Source organism: Mytilus trossulus, chromosome 7 (genome assembly GCF_036588685.1).
Source record: "Mytilus trossulus isolate FHL-02 chromosome 7, PNRI_Mtr1.1.1.hap1, whole genome shotgun sequence".
In the NCBI taxonomy this organism is placed as follows: Eukaryota; Metazoa; Mollusca; class Bivalvia; order Mytilida; family Mytilidae; genus Mytilus; species Mytilus trossulus.
In genome coordinates, this window is record NC_086379.1 from 63,189,859 (window position 1) to 63,211,193 (window position 21,335).

At 31.0% G+C, this 21,335-nt stretch overlaps 1 protein-coding gene across 1 annotated transcript in view; it reads right to left on the minus strand.

The window, feature by feature from the left end:
* LOC134726590 (uncharacterized) overlaps nt 1-21,335 on the minus strand; it is a 120,554-nt gene that overhangs the window by 16,036 nt on the left and 83,183 nt on the right. The window contains exons 41-66 of the mRNA XM_063590999.1: nt 19,825-20,006; nt 19,248-19,482; nt 18,824-18,946; nt 17,351-17,512; nt 16,729-16,890; nt 16,358-16,456; nt 16,024-16,125; nt 15,603-15,729; nt 14,987-15,080; nt 14,216-14,336; nt 13,734-13,843; nt 13,176-13,290; nt 12,675-12,800; nt 11,588-11,715; nt 10,846-11,039; nt 10,212-10,336; nt 8,359-8,598; nt 7,568-7,727; nt 6,916-7,131; nt 6,062-6,345; nt 5,482-5,622; nt 4,718-4,813; nt 3,858-4,061; nt 3,063-3,315; nt 2,519-2,685; nt 248-409 (exon numbers count right to left, since the gene is read on the minus strand). Coding sequence (XP_063447069.1) covers nt 248-409; nt 2,519-2,685; nt 3,063-3,315; nt 3,858-4,061; nt 4,718-4,813; nt 5,482-5,622; nt 6,062-6,345; nt 6,916-7,131; nt 7,568-7,727; nt 8,359-8,598; nt 10,212-10,336; nt 10,846-11,039; nt 11,588-11,715; nt 12,675-12,800; nt 13,176-13,290; nt 13,734-13,843; nt 14,216-14,336; nt 14,987-15,080; nt 15,603-15,729; nt 16,024-16,125; nt 16,358-16,456; nt 16,729-16,890; nt 17,351-17,512; nt 18,824-18,946; nt 19,248-19,482; nt 19,825-20,006 — 4,128 coding nt within the window. The remainder of the gene's footprint in view (nt 1-247; nt 410-2,518; nt 2,686-3,062; nt 3,316-3,857; nt 4,062-4,717; nt 4,814-5,481; nt 5,623-6,061; nt 6,346-6,915; nt 7,132-7,567; nt 7,728-8,358; nt 8,599-10,211; nt 10,337-10,845; nt 11,040-11,587; nt 11,716-12,674; nt 12,801-13,175; nt 13,291-13,733; nt 13,844-14,215; nt 14,337-14,986; nt 15,081-15,602; nt 15,730-16,023; nt 16,126-16,357; nt 16,457-16,728; nt 16,891-17,350; nt 17,513-18,823; nt 18,947-19,247; nt 19,483-19,824; nt 20,007-21,335) is intronic.

Sequence of the window (21,335 nt, forward strand, 5' to 3'; positions counted from 1 at the left end):
AACAAAAATCTTTAAACTTTACAAAAAACTTATAATAATAATTATGAACTGATTTACTTTGATTAATTCATAATTTCTACCTCTAAACCCTATACCATATTTTTCTGGGTACAGAATTGTGCTCCTAGGTAGAAGAGTTAATCATTCCAAACATTACTGACACTAGATATTATTTTAAGAATATGCATTCTGTTAATCATCCTATCACATGATTTGCATGTGACTTGCACATACAAAGAGAACTTACTATAACAAAGTGTTGCACTGGTTGTCCCTGAACTTTCTGTTGTGTGTCCTGCATCACATGATTTACATGATGTCTGCCTATCCTGGTCTGTATACTGACCCCTAGGACATACTCCACATACTTCATTGGTGTTGTCATAATATGTTCCTCTAATACAATTCACTACAATTGAAAAGATAGAAAGACTTTCTATAACATATACTTTGAATTTACATATCTAAAATGACCTTCAGTGTAAAATGGATGAAATGTTATGAAAAAATTATACACATTTAAGCAACTTAATATGTAAAATCATCTTAACATAAAATTAAGTTATGATGGTTTGATCAGTACAAGTAACAAATTACTACCACAAAAAATGGTCAAAAATTATTTTCTGTCTAATATTTTCATCTCTGTATCAAAATAAGGAAAGTGAAAAACACATAGGACAGACTGCAACCATTAAACAACTACCACATACTTAAAGGCTCATGACTGGGGATACACATGAAGAATGTGGTGATGTTAAACATGTCTGAGCATTCAATCCTTTACTAATCTGATATTGTGGTGTAAAAGTAGTGTATCAAATCAAATTGTAAAAAAACAGTTGGAAAAAACTCAACTCCTCAAACAAGACTAGTTCTGATATTTACCACAGGTTGTGTCAATAAGAATCTGTCCTATCTGATAAACAAGACTAGTTCTGATATTTACCACAGGTTGTGTCATTAAGAATCTGTCCTATCTGACAAACAAGACTAGTCCTGATATTTACCACAGGTTGTGTCAATAAGAATCTGTCCTATCTGACAAACAAGACTAGTCCTGATATTTACCACAGGTTGTGTCAAAAAGAATCTGTCCTATCTGACAAACAAGACTAGTCCTGATATTTACCACAGGAAGTGTCAATAAGAATCTGTCCTATCTGACAAACAAGACTAGTCCTGATATTTACCACAGGTTGTGTCAATAAGAATCTGTCCTATCTGACAAACAAGACTAGTCCTGATATTTACCACAGGAAGTGTCAATAAGAATCTGTCCTATCTGACAAACAAGACTAGTCCTGATATTTACCACAGGTTGTGTCAATAAGAATCTGTCCTATCTGACATTTGATGTATGGTTTAACTACTAGTTCTGATATTAACCATAGGTTGTGTCAATAAGAATCTGTCCTATCTGACAAACAAGAGTAGTCCTGATATTTACCACAGGTTGTGTCAATAAGAATCTGTCCTATCTGACAAACAAGACAAGTCCTGATATTTACCACAGGTTGTGTCAATAAGAATCTGTCCTATCTGACAAACAAGACTAGTCCTGATATTTACCACAGGTAATGTCATTAAGAATCTGTCCTATCTGACAAACAAGACTAGTCCTGATATTTACCACAGGAAGTGTCAATAAGAATCTGTCCTATCTGACAAACAAGACTAGTCCTGATATTTACCACCGGTTGTGTCAATAAGAATCTGTCCTATCTGACATTTGATGTATGGTTTAACTACTAGTTCTGATATTTACCATAGGTTGTGTCAATAAGAATCTGTCCTATCTGACAAACAAGAGTAGTCCTGATATTTACCACAGGTTGTGTCAATAAGAATCTGTCCTATCTGACATTTGATGTATGGTTTAACTACTAGTTCTGATATTTACCATAGGTTGTGTCAATAAGAATCTGTCCTTTCTGACAAACAAGAGTAGTCCTGATATTTACCACAGGTTGTGTCAATAAGAATCTGTCCTATCTGACAAACAAGACTAGTCCTGATATTTACCACAGGAAGTGTCAATAAGAATCTGTCCTATCTGACAAACGAGACTAGTCCTGATATTTACCACAGGAAGTGTCAATAAGAATCTGTCCTACCTGACAAACAAGACTAGTCCTGATATTTACCACAGGTTGTGTCAATAAGAATCTGTCCTATCTGACATTTGATGTATGGTTTAACATACTAGTTCTGATATTTACCACAGGTTGTGTCAATAAGAATCTGTCCTATCTGACATTTGATGTATGGTTTAACTACTAGTTGTGATATTTACCACAGGTTGTGTCAATAAGAATCTGTCCTATCTGACATTTGATGTATGGTTTAACTACTAGTTGTGATATTTACCACAGGTTGTGTCAACAAGAATCTGTCCTATCTGACATTTGATGTATGGTTTAACTACTAGTTCTGATATTTACCACAGGTTGTGTCAATAAGAATCTGTCCTATCTGACATTTGATCTATGGTTTAACTACTAGTTCCGATATTTACCACAGGTTGTGTCAAGAAGAATCTGTCCTATCTGACATTTGATGTATGGTTTAACCACTAGTTTCTCTGCATCACAGGAGAAATCATCTGTGTTGAATTCCTCATTCTTAATCATGGTCTCTAACTGGGTCAATGGCAAGGCATTTACCCCATCACTCATTAAGCTCCTGTTACGAGAGAAAAAAATAGAGGAAAACTAAGATCAGTCTAGTATAGGTAGTATATCAATGAATCAACTTGCAAAATAAGAGGGAAAAAATCTTCAAAAGCATAACTTCTTCATCATACTTCCACAAATTCTTTAATTTATCATTAAAGTTTTTTTTTTAAATTGAACATTCACTTCAATGTAGTTATTGCTAAGCTCCAAAGTCAATCTAATTTGACCTTAACTCATATAGACAATGCACATTACACTTCTTTATACATTAGAAATATCACTGTTTTTCTTAGAATGAAGTAAAGCTATTCAATTCATGTTTGTCTACATGTCTAAAAATATATTTCTTTTTTAAAAAAAGATCAAATAATTATAATCCCTTACCCATTTACTGGAATGTCAAATGTAACATTATATGTAGATTTTGTTGATCTTTTCCGTCTTTTTCCTGATGACATACATAATATAGTTATGTTGGAAAAATTACAACCAATCTCCGGACACAGTCCAAATTCCATGTTCCAATTGTTCATATTTTTAACAAAGCTCTCATTAAGTATCTGTTTAGAACTGAGTGTGCAGGGAGGTCCTAGATATACTAACTCTCCTTTTATTGTTCCGTCAGGGGAGGAAGATTCTACAAAGTTATTGAACAAGGTATCATTAAACAAGGTTTTGAAAAGACATATAGTCTCATATACTTATAGATTTTTATAATGCATTTGAATTGGATATAGCTTGATTTCTGTTTCAATATAATAGTAAACAAGACTTATATGAGATAATAGTTATTATTGAAATCAAATAACAAGAATTAAAATACCAGGTGACATTTAATTCTCAGAGTTGTTAAAACCTATTTCTCTTGTATTTTTTTTTTGGGAGTCTTTTTTAATTGTTAAATATATTAACAGATGAGAAATGAACTAAAACAGGACTTCTGACGGGTTATATGACTCTTTGTAGCATAAAATAAGTGATACTCAGTCAGTCTTCTTTCTCTTTTCTCTATTACCTCTTTCCGTGATTTCTAACAAAATATGTGAATTTGAACAACATATTAATGCTCAATAGCATCAAAGCACCAAGATATAAAAGTAACTGTGTCAAGCTATTTCCATGGTGTCAAGAAACATATAAACGCCTATCAGTTTCTAGTATAAATTAGTGGACACTTACCAGCGCAAGTAGGGAAGTTAAATTCTCTCCCTCTGGGTGGGTCCCAGAATCCTTCACGACCACATTTATAAAATGGTGGTACTTCCTCTACAAAGCTCTGAACTTTGGGATTTTGACATTTGACAGAACATTGTAAACCCTCCGACCAGCTAGAGCATGTCAAGATCACATTAGATGGTGGTGCAGGCAAGGAACAATTAAATGCTGAAAAAAATATAAATAATATAAAAAATGATTCAATTGTTATTCTGACTTCTTTATTTTTCTTTGGACTGCTTTTCTCATAAAAATACACATCTTAGTAAATAAAAAAATGCTTTTATATTAAATTTACTTTAAGTCGCTTGACATTAAGCAAACAGCAACCAATCAATTATTCTTTCAACTTTTACCTTGAATTAATCTTATTTTAAAATAAATGGGGAACGATGATGCATCCCCTTGCATATATTTTTATAAAGAGACATAAATACAGAGTTGTAAAAGTGACACCACCCAAATATAAAATTGATCTGTAATCAGAGGTCATCAGCATTGTGTAAAAGTTTTATAACATTTGGTTAAGACAAATTAAAGTTAGAGAAAGGAAACTAATTTTGGGATGTATGGACAGAGGTTACACTCCATGCCCCCTCCACTGCAGCAGAGACATAAAAAAAGACATACAAATCATTTGGAAATCAGGAAATGTGAAGCAGGCTTATTATTACATTTTCTCCAAAGTATTGTATTTTAAGGTTTATAGTATATTTATTATTTCTTACACCTCCATTTGCGATTAAAACAAAATTTTAAAAAGCAGTATCACTTTTGCCCTTCTCAAAAAAAAAATTAAACTAGAGAATAGTAAAGATACTTACGTATAACATACACGGTAAAACTACAGATAGCTGTGTTATTCTCTGAGTCATAGGCAATATACATTACATCATACTCTCCATAGGCAAACACTTGACCTACAACGTTTAAAGGCAAGTTTTTATACATACATAATATATGAAGTAAGTAAAGTAATTGAAATGAATTTTATACCAATAATAACAATTTTTCTTTGCTTAATGTACCTTGTATCTACTAAATTTGAGGCCATCCAATGTTTTTAATGGCATTTAAGTGAACTTATTGTATTGAGCATTAATAAATGCATGAATCCATTCCTAATTTTACAGCTAACAAAAATTGAAAGTTTGTCATCTCACATTAAGATACCCATTGGCTTACATTAACTATTACCACATATAGAAATATTGAAGTAAGTAAATATAATTATCTCCCTTTAACATGTTGGACCAGAAATATATTCCCTTATGCACATCCTCAGTTAGTGTTCTACAAATGTTTAAGACGCATTTATATCCATCCAGCCGTTTAAATGTACTAACAAGGCACAAAGACTGACAGACAAACAGATTGACCCATAGATTAAGGAGTGGACCAAGTGATTCAAATATACAGCCCTCAAAAACTGTTTGCTAAGTGAGCAGAGGGTAGTTATGTGTTTATCCAGGGTTGGAACTTTGTATTGATTTACTGCAATGTTTCAAAAAAAGTTTTGCCTACTCTTATCCTGAACTTGTAGCCCAAAACTTAATAAATATATTTCTAAATCTGATTCAATACATACCTGATCTGTGTGTCTGTACTACATTGATGATCCCTACATTATCTCTAAACTGAGGCTCTGTCCAATTCACAATATTAAGTCTGTTAGCAGTAACAACTTGTATATATTCTGGACAGTATATTACTGTTGGTGCCTCCGTATCTTTAAAAGAAAGTACATAAGTATTCATCCCTAAGTCTTCTATGTTCTACTTATTTACACAATAAAATTTCAAATTACACTAAGTCTTTTTTTAATTATAAGTTATCCTGAATATTCTTGACGTTCAAGAGGTTTTACTCGTAAGATTTTTGTGAAAAGAGTTGCTGGATCCTTTAAACATATCTTGAAAGCAACGACTTATGCATAGGTGAATGTTTGTTTTTTGTACTCTGCACTGATAAACTAATAAAACTTTAAACTTATTTTAAATTTGAAAGCAGCAATGAGTCCATACCAAGGATGAACAGAAAGTTATACCATATCAAGGACGAACAGAAAGTTATACCATACCAAGGACAAACAGAAAGTTATACCATATCAAGGATGAACAGAAAGTTATACCATATCAAGGGAAAACCTAACATATCATTATAATTACCTTCAGTTGTATTACACCATTCCCCTTCATAACTTAAGGGACATTCCTCACTTCCACATAGAGATGGTTCAATCACATTCACACCTGCAGTTTCTGTGCTGATAAAGCTGGTAAATTCTTGCCACCTAAATACTGACCCTACTGGCATACTGATAGAGCAGTTTTTACCTCCATTTGTAATCTCAGACTCATTCAGTACAGTATCATACAAATTCACCTGACTAATCATACCATGAAATGTACTGTTAGGATTTTCTGTAGCTTGTCCAAATACAAGTTTTTGTCTGAAAATTTCGAATTGTTTAAGTTAGTACAAAATATGTTAAAATTTCTATAAATTTATATCATGATACCCATTAACTAATAATTGATTTGATGTCTACCGGTATGTAATAATACATTTTAGGAAATGATGTAAACAAATAATGCAAACGCTCCTGAAAATACAAATTCTAATTACTGTGGATTCATTTATTTTAGTGGGTACCAATTTTCGTGGATTAATGAACACTTGCATATTCGTGGATATGTAAATTTGTCCTTTGGCAAATTCTGCATACATTCCTTTAGAAAATCTGTATTTCGTTGAACATTAGAATTCGTGGTTCCCTTGTCCCCATGAAATCCACGAAAATTGGTATTCAACGAATAATAATGAATCCACAGTAGTGTGAAAATTATGAGATCTGAAATATTTTGAGATCTCTCTTGTCATTCCATTAGTCCATATAATTTTGAGATGACAATAAATAAAGGTCAATAAACCATCCTTATTCAATTGTCTACTGTGATAAAATATTTAAAAGGTTTAAAGTTCCAAGGGAATCTATTATACATGTAAAGTGGTTATTTACCTTTGTGGAAGTTCTTGACCATTACCAAATTCATTGCCCTCTACCTGTATCCAACCATTAATATAAACTGACCAGTGTCCACTATCATGGCTATCCCAAGTTACACATAAATGATTCCATGATCCTGGTGTCACTGATATGTTGAACTCTGTCTGTCTGAAGTAGGACAGGTGTATACGGTCACTGTATATACTTAAAACATCATCTTCCCTAATACTGAAAACAAATAAACCTCTGAGAACATGTTGATAGCATCATTGTCAAACAAAATCTTAGATCCTATGGCTTTAACTATATATTAATAGGTTAATAAGTTAAGATATTTATTGACAATAAAAAAGTGTAAGACAACAAGAAGAGACTTCATTATTTTCGAAAAAATAAGACAACTCCTAAATACATATGAAAGAACTGAAAAAGATTGAGAAAATCAAACTTTATTTCGCCACTGAGCTTCAGTCTCTCTTTTTTTAATATCAAATATCTTTATTATTCATATTTATCCCAACAAAACTGAGGGGTAAACCTTGGAGCTCCTGAGGGGTTAACAAAATCTGCATTATTCAAAAGTTACATAAATGTGTTATTATGAATAAAAGTTGAATTTTCACATTAAAAACTTGTTTATTTTCTAACTTAGAAAATAATTTACCCATTTACAGCCACTAGAGTTAGAACAGGCATAGATGACACCAGACCAAAAGCCTTGTACCATAGACACACACTAAACTGGTTTCTATTCTTTATTCTTTTAACACCTGTATCTATCCTATTGTTACCATGGAAATACAAATCAAAGTCAGGGTTTACCTCTGAAATATAGAATAAGAAATGCATAAGAGTGAGTAAAACAATTAAAAACACATTTATTACAAACTCTTCTTACTTTGAAAAAAATACTTTTAGTTAAGTATTCTTTCAGCACCTAAACAAAAAGTTTTCTCTTATTTAAAATTGTATATTTTGAACTTTTCCTGTGTCAAGATTTTCATGAAATCTTACAAGAAGACATCAAAACTTCTTTCCCACAATTGAAAATTTCATGAAAAATAAAACGATTTTAAAATTCATTTATTTACAGAAGTATAAAGAGGATAGTCATAGATATTCTTGGATAAAACTGATTTACATTCCTAAATAGTTTACTGATGATTCAGTTGGAATTGCAATACAGAGGTAAACTTTGAAATAAGATGTATGCTTCTTTCCCCTAATTGAGGATTCAAATCACTTAGACTGATCACTGTGTATTAATTGTACTATGGATGAAAGCTTTAACAACAATACCTCTTTATTGAAAACAAAAAAGTCAGATTATCTGAACAATCATTTTACCAAAGGAACTTTTATAATGAATTAGCTCCCTTGAAACAAAGGTATCTAATAATAAGTTATCTCCCTTGAAACACAGTTCACAAACAAATGATCTATAGTTATTTTTACCTTTACCACAATCAGGACCAATAAAGCCTGGTAGGCAGACACATTCTCCATTAAAACAATCAATAGCCCCATTCTGACATGAAGGACATGGAATATCAAGGTCAGCACAATCTGTTCCAGTATACCCATCTGGGCATGTGCAATAATATCCACCAATCAGATTTGTACAAACTCCTTCATGAAGACATGGATCTGTAAGACATTCATCAATGTCCAGCTGACAGTGACTTCCAGTATAACCTGAAATTATGTTAAAATTATAATCAGTAAACTTTCAAATTCATTTGTTTTAAGTATACATTTTAGATAATGCCATAACGTCAGCACATGTTTTAATGTTCTTACATACAATGCTGCAATAATCTGAAAATTAGTATATACAATGTAAATGTTTTACAAAACACAACCCTCCAATGTTATCTCTAGCAAGGCTTCCAAAACGGTCATATATTCCGGTAATTTGTATAATGTCCGTTAAAAGTCCGGCTGGGCAAAGCATGAAACTGACATATACTTTTTAGTTTCAAGACTTTTTCGGTCATTTTAATATAATTCACGAACTTTTTGACCCAAACTTTTGCCTTAAAAGCCCCACATTTCCTGTCATAAAAGTGATATGATGATTAATTACTATCAAAACAACACCTACTTCAATACTTTTAATTTTAATCAAGGCTAGTTAGTTGTTGAACAGCTGAAAACTACCTGTTCAGGTGACAGGTAAACTATAATTGTCAGTACCGGACATCGTATTTAATTAATCGGTCTATTCACAATTATTTTCGTACATTTCAGCGGTTTGTATCTAATTGATTCAGTCCAATAGATTAAGTTATAATAAATACATTTATAGACATGATTTGATGAAACATTTAAAAAGGTTTTAAATGAAAAATCCTCAGAACTTCGTTGCATGAACAAGTACACGTGTGCGCATGTGCACAGGTGGGAAATTTAGAGAAAAACAATTATGCATCCTACATTTCTTCAAAAATGCTAAAATTATCATTGATACCTGTATCTTACGTTCATTTCAAGTATTTTGTTGAAGACATATCGTGGAAAGAGCTTCTTCACTCAGTCGGGCTTTGAAACGTATCCGATTTTGGTCCATGTTTTACCATTGACAAGGCAACATCCGGTTTGGGAAAATGTGAATAAAGTTTTTGACAATGTAATTTTGCACAAATAAAAAGCCTCAGGCAGATATGTGCACGCTGATGTGTACACATTGAATGATGCACTGCCAATTTTAACAGTTTACTTCATAACATCGAATTCATATCAAAGTAAAGTTTAATAGTGTTTTTTTTTCTTAAATCTAGACTAATGTCAATCATTGGGATGGCCATCTGATTACAGTAATTGCCTTTTGTGACGTAGTCTTAGATATTAAAATCGGGATCATAAATAAAATGTCCGGCTTACAGGCACAAAAATTTTTTGGAAGCCTTGATCTCTAGATGTCTTTTTCATTTTATTGTTCATTTTATTGTGTGTTTGTGGTTTGCTGTCAATCATTAATTATATTTCAAAACAAAAACAAAAAAACATCAATATTTTTCTCAATTATATAATAATTTCTCATTTACTATATAGGTTGGTCAACTGGGGCACACAAAATAAACCTTTGTCAGGGTTGCCCTTTACACCCTTTATATCAATTGCTAACAATTATCCCGACTGTTACGATTCTGGTCACTAAATAATGGAAATAAGTCATATATTTGTCCTTTCTACAAAGAAGAAATAACTCAACATAAAATTATCAAGCATCAGCACAATTCAAACATTACTGAAAGAGTATTGCCCTGCCAGCCTCACTTTCAAATAAAAATTGTAATTCTACTGACCTGGTTTGCAAACACAAGTGTATTGGTTGATACCATTGATGCAGACAGCATTGTTGTAACATGGTAAGCTAACACAGTTATCTATCAATGATTCACATCTACTGCCCGTCCATCCAACTTCACATCTGTAACAAATCAATATCATTGGTCAAGTTAAAAAATAAATAAAAGTTAACAAGATCAAGTTCATAAACTTCTGACCATGCTGTCAGATCACACTTTTTTTTGGGTGGGGTTTGTGTCAGTGGCGGATCCAGGGGGAGGGTTCCAAGGGTTGGAACCCCCTTTTTTTAAACGACCATTTAATTTTAATGAGGAGAAATGGTTGGAACCCTCCCTTTGTCCTGGGTTGGGAGCCCCCTTTTAAAAATGGCTGGATCTGCCAAAGTGCCTTCTGTAAGTAGCGTTTTGTGCACTGTTTGTATTAAGTCTTATTTTTTTGCCATGAGTCTGTTTCTCTTTCTAACTTGTGTTTTTTTTATTCCCAAATTGGTATTGTCTTCCCTTTTATTCATAAAAAAAAGTCATAAATGTATGAAATAGTTGACATGAAAATCTTAAAATCAGAAAGGTGCATAAAATTTTAAATTGTCAAATCTAGGAAAACATAACACATTTTTTAAAATACACTTACTTGCATATAAAGGTGTTCACCAGTTCTTGACATGTACCATTGTGTAAACAAGGATATCCGACACACAGGTCTATATGGTTCTCACACTGATTTCCAGTAAAACTCCCCTTACATGTACATTTATAGCCATTTACTAGGTCTAAACACTGGCCGTCATTGTAACAGGGATGTGAATCACACCCAATAACCTGGGTCTAAAAGGAAAAGTTTCATGTTATTACATATAGCTGATACTGATGAACACCTAGAATTTTGGACATCATTATCATTCCGCAAGTATTTCTTTAAATTCAATACCAACAGATTCTTCTATGGATTCATTTATTTTTTCTATGGTAGCAATTTTCATGGATTGAGGAACAAATGTATTTTCATGTATACTTGATTTCATGGTTTTGTGAAGTCGGCTTAAAAGCCTGTAGAAAAGTTGAACATTGAACTTAACGGTTCCCAGTTATCATCGAAATCACCAAAAATTGGTATCCTACCAAAAATAATGAATCCACAGAAACCATTTTGTCAAGAAAATCCCCAGTTAAGAAGTAAAATTTTAATATATTTTTAAACCACATCCTAGTTTTTAAATAATCACATAGTTAACAATGTAGAGATACTTATTCTTACTTGCAAAATTTATGAAATAACAACTCCTGAATAGCTAACTTTTTTCTATTGTATATTTTGTTTTTTCTAAAACTATGTCAATTTATTGGTATACTGAAATAGAAAATGGAACACTTACTGAACAGTTGTGACCAGTATATCCATCAACACAAGAACAGGAGAACTGGTTTTCATGATCAAAACACTGACTGCTATGAGCACATGGACTTGATAGACATTCATTTGTAGGCTCATCACAAAATTCACCTAAAATATCACAAATAATTTATTACTTGAAAGGACATATATGCTAGCTTATAAAAACCTTCAGATATGTAAATCAATATGTAATTAACATTACTACTAAACACTCTAAATTCAGAAATCATTGAGTGTATTTATTATTGCGATTTATTCATTTTAGGCTATAATGCGATTTTAATTTTTGCAACATAAAAATAAATCCTGTCTAATTCATATAAAATATTTCAAAATGTGAGTTTAAATTATTGCGATTATAACCCTGTTGCAATTTTAGCAATAATAATAAAAACATCGCAATAATTTCTGAATTTTCAGTAATACACACTATCCCCTATAAAAACTCAACCATATGGTATTGCTTTTAATATTTGGTACCAAATACCAAAAAGCTCTGATTAACAATTGGTAGAAAAAATACAAGGTATTTGAATACATATACAATATTTCTATATCAGAAAACTTGTATTTAATAAACAAAAACAAAAATAAGAGATTGTTTCATATATTGTGAGCATTGTTTATTTAGAACAAGCTACTTGTACCTCATTTTTTCAGTCTACTTCTTTTTTCAACACAATTTTGGTTTTCTATGTATTTTCTGTTTTTCTACTTCTTGAGATGAATAAAAGGACTGAGACTCAGGAAGAATTTTAATGTAAGTCTGCTTACACTTCTGGGCCACCTGAGATCACCAAGTTTTGGGTGGGGGATTCTGTTACTTCGTGTTTAGTTTTCTATGAAGTATTTTATGGATTTGGCTTTTCAGCGTCTTTTTGACATGGACAGTTTCTATTTAACTTTTGAATGTCCCAGCATTATTGTATCTTTTACCTCTTTTTCAAGACCAACTCACTTTGAACAGGCTATCTTTAGATTTATTGATTATTTGTTCCCATCCCAAATGTGCATGAAACAAGGTTTCTTGGATGGAGAGCAAACATCATCAATTAATTAAGTCTTACCTGTCCATCCAGGTAGACAATTACAGGTGTAACTATTTATCTGGTCTACACACTGTGATGTTTCAGGATTACAATTATTCTGTTTACATTCGTCTATGTTTACTTCACACAATACACCAGAGTAACCTGTAAAACAAATCAAATTCAGAGTTAAAAAAAACAAAAAAAACATTATTTCTGCATATAATTATAGGTATTGCATGTAATATAATTCCTTTTTTAATATGCATTTTTCTGATATCTGATAGCTAGGTAGTTAAATATGGACATATCAAGCGTTGTCAATGGACAATACATATGAAGTCCAGGTTTATCCAGTATGCATGGAGTCAGAGTAAGTCCTTCAATACTCGACCTATCAATTAGATGTAATTACACAAACTAAATCTTACCTAGTGAACAATTACACATAAACCCAGTTAGTGTGGTCTGACATGATGCTCCATTCACACAAGGACTGGTATCACACATAGTGTTGTAATTACACAAACTAAATCTTACCTAGTGAACAATTACACATAAAACCAGTCAGTGTAGTCTGACATGATGCTCCATTCACACAAGGACTGGTATCACACATAGTGTTGTAATTACACTGGGAACCATTGTAACCTGGCTGTAAATAAAAAAGAAAGTGTGGTTTGTTAATATGTGGTTACTGAAACTATTGCCTTGATAACATTTTTTTTACCTCTGTCAAGCCATATCATCACTTTCATTTAAAGGACCTGAGTGGCAGAGTGGTCTAAGTAGTTCCTTTACTGTACCCCTAGCCTGTCAACACTGAGGTGATGAGTTTAAACCCTGCACATGGCAAGTGTGCTTGACTCCAATCTTTGTTTACTCGGAGGTCTGTGGTTCTTTCTGGGAACCCAAATTCAAACTTGATCTGTGTTTTGTGTTTATAAGCATTGTGTATAAGTGTCATAAAATTGAACGAGGAAAACTAGAGTATGTAATGGAAAGTATGGACAGATATACAAATGGACAAGGATAAAACTTAGTGCCCTCCTCCACTACAGAGGGAACATAAAAAAGATTTCTAAAATAGTAAGCTACCTGGCAAAGACAAGTATAAGAGTTGACCCCATCCACACAGACAGCTTGATTTCTACAATAGTTGCCTTGACATTCATCAATGTTGATCTGACAGTATTCTCCTGTATACCCTGTGATATAAAATGTCAATTCATTGTCAGTAAGGCTTTACCAGTGAAATTATATTTCATTTATATTATTCATTCTAATTCAACAAAACTAAATAGTAAATTTTCCGTTTCTAAACATAAAAAAAAATCTTTTATTCCAAATATTTATTTATACAGTTCTTGCATCCATAGAAGAGACATATAAAGTAGTTAAAATTTTATCTTTGCCCTTTTACAAAAAATACATTAAATATATAATCTTTAGATAATTAAAATTGAGAATGGAAATGGGGAATGTGTCAAAGAGACAACAACCTGACCATGCAAGGAACAGAAACCCATTATATTTCTATGTGTTGTTTGTGTAATATTCTAGCACACCTCCTTATTTACCTTGAGCACAGGAACAGCTATAACCATTGACATGTGGATGACAAACTCCATCATTTAAGCAAGATCCATTATAACATCTCTCAGGTAACATACTGCAATTCTTTCCAACATGACCTGTACCCTGAATGGAATACAATAATAATAAATAACAATTACAAACAGCAAACTGTGTAATTCACACTATGCAGAAATAGCAAATATATGACTTGGAATCCAAATAATTTTTTTTTATTTTGTTCCAATTGAGATCCATACTTCAGACATTTATAGTTTACTGATTTGGTATTAAATCCAGATTTTTTAACATAAACTTTAAGAATTATTTTGCAGTTTGATCCAAAATTCAGACTAAAAATTTGAAAACAATTAACATCTTTAATACACATAATAAAGAGGTATTTTAAAAATGTCAAATTAAATGCTTCACTGAGCGTAGACTGATACTACCGCAGAGGTCTAACCATAAACAGTTTGGGCAAGATTGGAAAAATTATTCAAGCTTGATAAGGTCTGAATTGGGATTCTGATCAAATTTTTACATAATAAAGGTTTCTGACACAAAATAAATGAGGTCAAAATTCTAAAATCTATTTCCCAATACTGTGCAATTAAGATTTCTTCTTGAAACTTTTCATAAAGTTTGAAATTTCAAAACATTTTAAGAAAAAAAATATGACCCTCACCCAAAATATTGGAGAAAAAATTGGACCTTTGGAGACTCGTGTACATAAATATATCAATACACAAGCTATAACATAAGTGAACACTTACAGAACAGTTACAGATGAAGTCGTCTATCAAATCTATACATAGACCACCATGTTCACAAGTATTTGGATCACATTCAGTCTTCTCTACACAAGAACTGCAACACAATGATTCACATCTGTACATTAGAATAGCGTAGAATGTTATTCATTATTTTTCAAATATTATGTTATTAAGACAACCAACATACAAGGTATTTACCATGTTTCAAGCTCTCAGAGATAAGTCATTTATACAAATTCAAGATCACCAGAGAAATTGTTTCAGCAGAGACTAATAAGGCAATAATGTAGGTTTTTACTTGTCATCTGTCAATCCATTACTGCAGACACAACAAGTGAAACTGTGTAAAAATGTGTAAGTGTTTGGTAAACAGGAAGTTGTTGAGTGATGAATCTGAAAACACATCACATCCTATATCTGAAATCAAATTTCAGAAATCCTTATGATGCTGTTCATGAGAAAGATGCAATGAAAATATTCATTGGATGAATGGATGGACAGATAGACAGACAGACAGAGGTAAAACAGTATGTATAGTTTTTTGTATACCCCCACTGTTTAAACAAAATATAAAAATAATACTAGAGGTTTTCAGGGATCCTTTATTTATACATACCTATCACCAGTAAATCCATCATAACAGAGACAGGTAGATGAATTCACACCATCAATGCATGTACCATTGCTACAGGTATTCAGGGAGCAGTCATTGATACTGGTTTCACAATTGTGTCCTGTATAACCTATTTACAGAAAAATATTGTCCATAAGAAGCTATTGAATATTCAGATAATTTCCATGTTAAGTTACAAGTTTCACATTCCTATTGGAGTAATAGACTGCAATCAAATATTGATTACATGATTTGATCCTATTATATCTAAACAATAAATAACCTTATTTCACAAAGCAGTCTTAAGTTATGGTGTTTTGGTGGTATTTTTTTACTTTTTATCTGAATTTACCTTGATAACATGTACAATGATCTGTTACTGACTTATGCTATTGCATTTTGTATTTTTTATTTAAGAATTTACCTTGATAACATGTACAACTGTAGCTGTTTATTTCATCTACACAGTCACCATTAACACATGGGTTACTGTCACATTCTTGTACATTAACATCACACACAGCACCTGAAAAAGTTAAAACTGTTCATAAAATACTTGAGTAGTACTAAAAATAGAAATGAAGCAATCTTTTTTCTGTACAAAAGATAGATCATCAAATTTTCTGAAGACATCACAACCTTTTTTCTATTGCTCTATTTAACTTTTATACAACATTAAACCTAAAAACATTGGTTCTCAAAAGTGTAAGTGTAAAAAGAGTTCTCAACCATCTAATCTTACTTTTAAAAACACTTACCAATAAATCCTGGCAAACAATCACAAACAAAATGTCTTCCACTGTCCATTGGCATGCAGGTACCATTAATACAAATATCATTAGAACATACTTTAGGATCTGTAATATAAAGATAATAACAAATTACAATAATTTCCAAAATTCATCTTTTATCATTGAGTATCTGAATTAGAAGTGCACTTGCCTATTTTAATAAATGATAACCTTTTTCAAATATCTGAACACTTCTATGCTGAAAAATTTGTTTCATCTAAATTAAGTTGGGTCACGGCACCAAAAAACTCATCGCTGTCCCATTTACACACATACTCCATTTCTTCTTCTATCTATAATATTTGTATTTTTTCAATATGAATAAAGAAATAAATTACCATAACACTGATTAACTGTAGCACTTCCTGTTGAAGCAGTTACTTGACCAGGAGGGCATTCTGTACATGACTTGGACCTTGTTTTATCAGTGTAATACATCTTTTGACATGGCTGACATGGAATAAGACCTGTATGACTGTATCTCCCCATTGGACATTCATCTGTAAATATCATAGAATCATAAATAAATTCTAAGAACTTTGAGTATAAAGAATAATATATTTCAAAGACTGTGTCCCCAGTACACGGATGCCCCACTCGCACTATCATTTTCTATGCACTATCATTTTCTATGATCAGTGGACTGTGAAATTGGGGTCAGAACTCTAATTTGGCATTAAAATTAGAAAGATCATATCATAAGGAACATATAACTAAGTTTCAGGTTGATTGGACTTCAACTTCATCAATAGCTACCTCTACCAAAAACTGTAACCTGGAGCAGGACAGACGAACAAAAAGACAAACAGGAGCACAGACCAGAAAACATAATGCCCCTCTACTATCTTAGGTGGGGCATAATAAAATATTAAAAACTGTGCAGAATTTTTCAAAATACTACTGTTTGTAAAATGCAGACCTAAATATCACAAGAAAGATAATAATGTCTTTAAAACTTACCTATACAATAATGTAGACTGTTTGTTCCTGTACTTAAGGTGGAATTCCCTGGTGGACAAGACTGGCATATAGTAGAATTGTAAGTATCAGTGTAGGTACCAACAGAACATTTGGTGCAGGGTTGTAATCCAGTTGGGGAATATTCTCCTGGTTTACAAACATCTGAAAAAAGTAAGAACAGTTTAAACCATTGTTTGATTTACATCAATATTACCAAGATATTTTTTTCTAATTTCAAAGTTCTTCAGTACAGACAAGAATCAATTTCACACAAGAAAAAAACCAAAGAATATATTTGTGCTATTGGTTGGAAACCAAATGATTTTCAAAGACAAGGACTAGGACATCACCATACCATTATATGTGAAAGACGAGGACTAGGACATCACCATACCATTATATGGCTGCAAATTTTTGCAGTAGTATGAAAACCTAGAAATAACTTTTGTTTGAACTGTCCAAATCTTACAATCAATGGCTTCAAAAAACAGTCTGGAATGCATTTATTAGTTTGAATTAGTTTATAATAGTTATTTCTTTGAATGAGAGATTACAAATTTATTATGCAGAATATATAAACATCACTCAGTATAGTTCTTTTCAAGGATTTTCTTTAATGCCTCAAAATTGAGAACAATATTTCAGAAATGTAATATAGACACTAATATGGCAAGCCAAAGTGGACAAAAAGAGCTATTTTCTAATATTAAAAAATCATTTTCTAATATTAAAAAATCATTTTCTAATATTAGAAAATCATTTTCTAATATTAGAAAATCATTTTCTAATATTAGTTCTAATATTAAAAAATAAGGTACTTTTTAATATTAGAAAATGATTTTTTAATATTAAAAAATCATTTCTTAATATTAGAAAATCCTTTTTTAATATTAGAAAATCCTTTTTTAATATTAGAAAATCATTTTTTAATATTAGAAAACCATTTTTTAATATTAGAAAATCATTTTCTAATATTAAAAAGTACTTTATTTTTTAATATTAGAAAATGATTTTCTAATATTAGAAAATGATTTTCTAATATTAGAAAATGATTTATTAATATTAGAAAATGAATTTCTAATATAAGAAATTACTTTTGATTTTCTAATATTAGAAAATGAATTTCTAATATTAAAAAATGATTTTCTTATATTAGAAAATGATTTTCTAATATTAAAAAATGAATTTCTAATAATATTAAAAAATGATTTTCTAATATTAAAAAAGGATTTTCTAATATTAAGAAATGATTTTCTAATATTAAGAAATGATTTTTTAATATTAAAAAAGCATTTTCTAATATTAAGAAATCATTTTCTAATATTAGAAAATCATTTTCTAATATTAATAAATAGACTTTTTCTTTTTTAATATTAGAAAATGATTTTCTAATATTAGAAAATGATTTTCTAATATTAGAAAATAGCTCTTTTTGTCCACTTTGGCTTGCCATACACTAAGGATTATACATACCTAGACAAACTGAACTATCTTCCGAACAAGGCATACATTCTATAGGTAAAGTGTCCTGTGTTACTGGGCAAACTTCACATTGTCCACTTGTCTGATTACTGAAGGTGCCTTTATGGCAATATGCTGTAATGAAAATTACAATATATAACATTGTAATTAATGTGTATCATTCTAAGGAGTATGAGAGAAAAATACTCAAAACTATTTATCAAACTGGTTTAAACTAATTCTTTTCTGCAGTTGACTAGCACAGACTCACAAGTAAACATTATTCAATTTAATTGATTGACCAGAAGAAGTGAACATCAACTGTCAAATATTAAGCTGATGCCTATCATACATTGCATACTGGGGTACTTGAATTGTAGGAACCATGGATGAAAACAAAATATCATTTAAAAAATGACTAAATAAGAATACATACTACAGTATTTACTGGTTCTATTGAGGACTGTAAAATTACTTTCACAAAGGTAGTCCTGAGTTGTCTCCTCTTCGATGAATATAAGTTCTAACTGTTCACAACCAGAGGGAGCCAATGTAAGGTTTCCAGCATCTATCATCTCTTGTGCATTTAAATTACCACAGTGTTTCATGGAATCAAAATTCAATGTCTTGAAATTCATAAACATGACAGATATATCCACAACTATTTTGTCCTGAAATGAAGTATTAAAAAAATCATGTTTTAGGGTGTGCCCAAGCAATAGACTTTCAAGCTCTGTATAAAAGATGTATAAGAATAAAAAAAATATTTTTGTTAAAACAAAAATCAAACCTGACAGCTGATAAATGAGGCTGTTTAAGAAATTACCTTTACTTTCATCACCAATACTATATATCTACACTGAAATAAGTTTAAATAAACACTGTGTGCCTTCATTTTCCTGTACAGTTTATTTCATACTGATACTTTTATATTCCAAACAAAACTTAGTTACAGATCAACAACAAATTTTACTGTAAAATATTGTGCTATTTTTCAATCAAACATTTATTACCTGATGAACAGTAAAACTTGGCATGAGCATAAATTTGTCATTACATTCTGCCACTGATAGGTTCTGTATTTTATGAATGAGTTCTGTGCCATACTTCATCGGACAATCAGCTGGATTTGTATCCTGCTTATTGGTGGCACTATATACTACTGTTATTTTGTACTTTGGAATCTGGTCATCTCCTAAATAATACAAAAAACTTTATTAAAAACAGAACCTGTTTGTAAGCTCTCATAGTGTCAGTTTTTGGTATCTGTTAAATCCAATGTTCTCTCCTAATAGACATCCTCCACTTAATTACTTGACAGTGATGGTATTTTCACAAAGAAGTGACCATAATGACGTTGATTTATATTTATCTTACAGTACATAGCATAAAAAATGGCATCAATAACAGTTCTCCTGATATTCTAACATCTCCAATATTTCTCAAAGAGGAATTATTTTTTCATAATTTATAAGCAATATTCAGATCATATAATAAAATAAATTTTTGCACACATTTTAAAACATAAACTGATGCACACTGTGAATTTCTAAAATTTATGAAATTTAGCATAAAAGATATTCAAATTATGGGGATTTTTTCAATAAAATATAGTACAAGAGAAGCAACCACTAACTTTCTGAAGGACAATTAAATCAAATTTTTGCATAGGTTTCCTGAGAATGTCATTAAAAATGGTAATTTTTGAAATCTCAAGAAGAGATTTTATATGAATTTATAGGGTTAAATATACTTACCATGAAATTACATTTATATATATAGAATATGTTTGCTTTCACAACATGTTCTCATCGCAATTACCTAGGTGATTAAAAATTACATCCATGAGATGTACTCACCTACGTCATAGTTCACCTGTGTAACATACACTAGCTTTAGTTTTAATTTGTCGTTTAATTGAATAATTTCAATTAAGTGAACAAAAAACTGAATTTATTCCAGGGGTGGTGGTGGATTGTGGTAAGTATATTTAACCCTATAAATTCATATAAAATCTCTTCTTGAGATTTCAAAAATTACCATTTTATATGAATTTGGTTAAATATACTTACCATGAAATTACATTTATATATATAGAATATTTACTGATTAACAAGCAGTATTTCATTTGGTGGAGGATAAATTCTCTCACACACATACAATTTCAACATATAAAAAATTTTGTGAAATTTTTTAAAGAAACTCCATTAAATTTTGTAAAATACGGATATTAGTAAAAACCGAAATTACTGAATTTATTATACAATGAAGCTATGCTGCATAACTATATGTATATCAATGGCAAACTTTGCAGATTGTATAAATACAAGTATGCAAAATTAATAGACTTGATGTAGAGTTGTCTCAATGGCACTCACATGTATATATATACCCCATCTTTCTATATCTGATAGATAAATAATCTGCAGGTCAGTATAGAAATAATTATATTAAAGCTCCTTCATTATGAGCTAAATGTGTTGTAATATTGATGCAACAGTAAATAAGCATTTATTTCTGAATA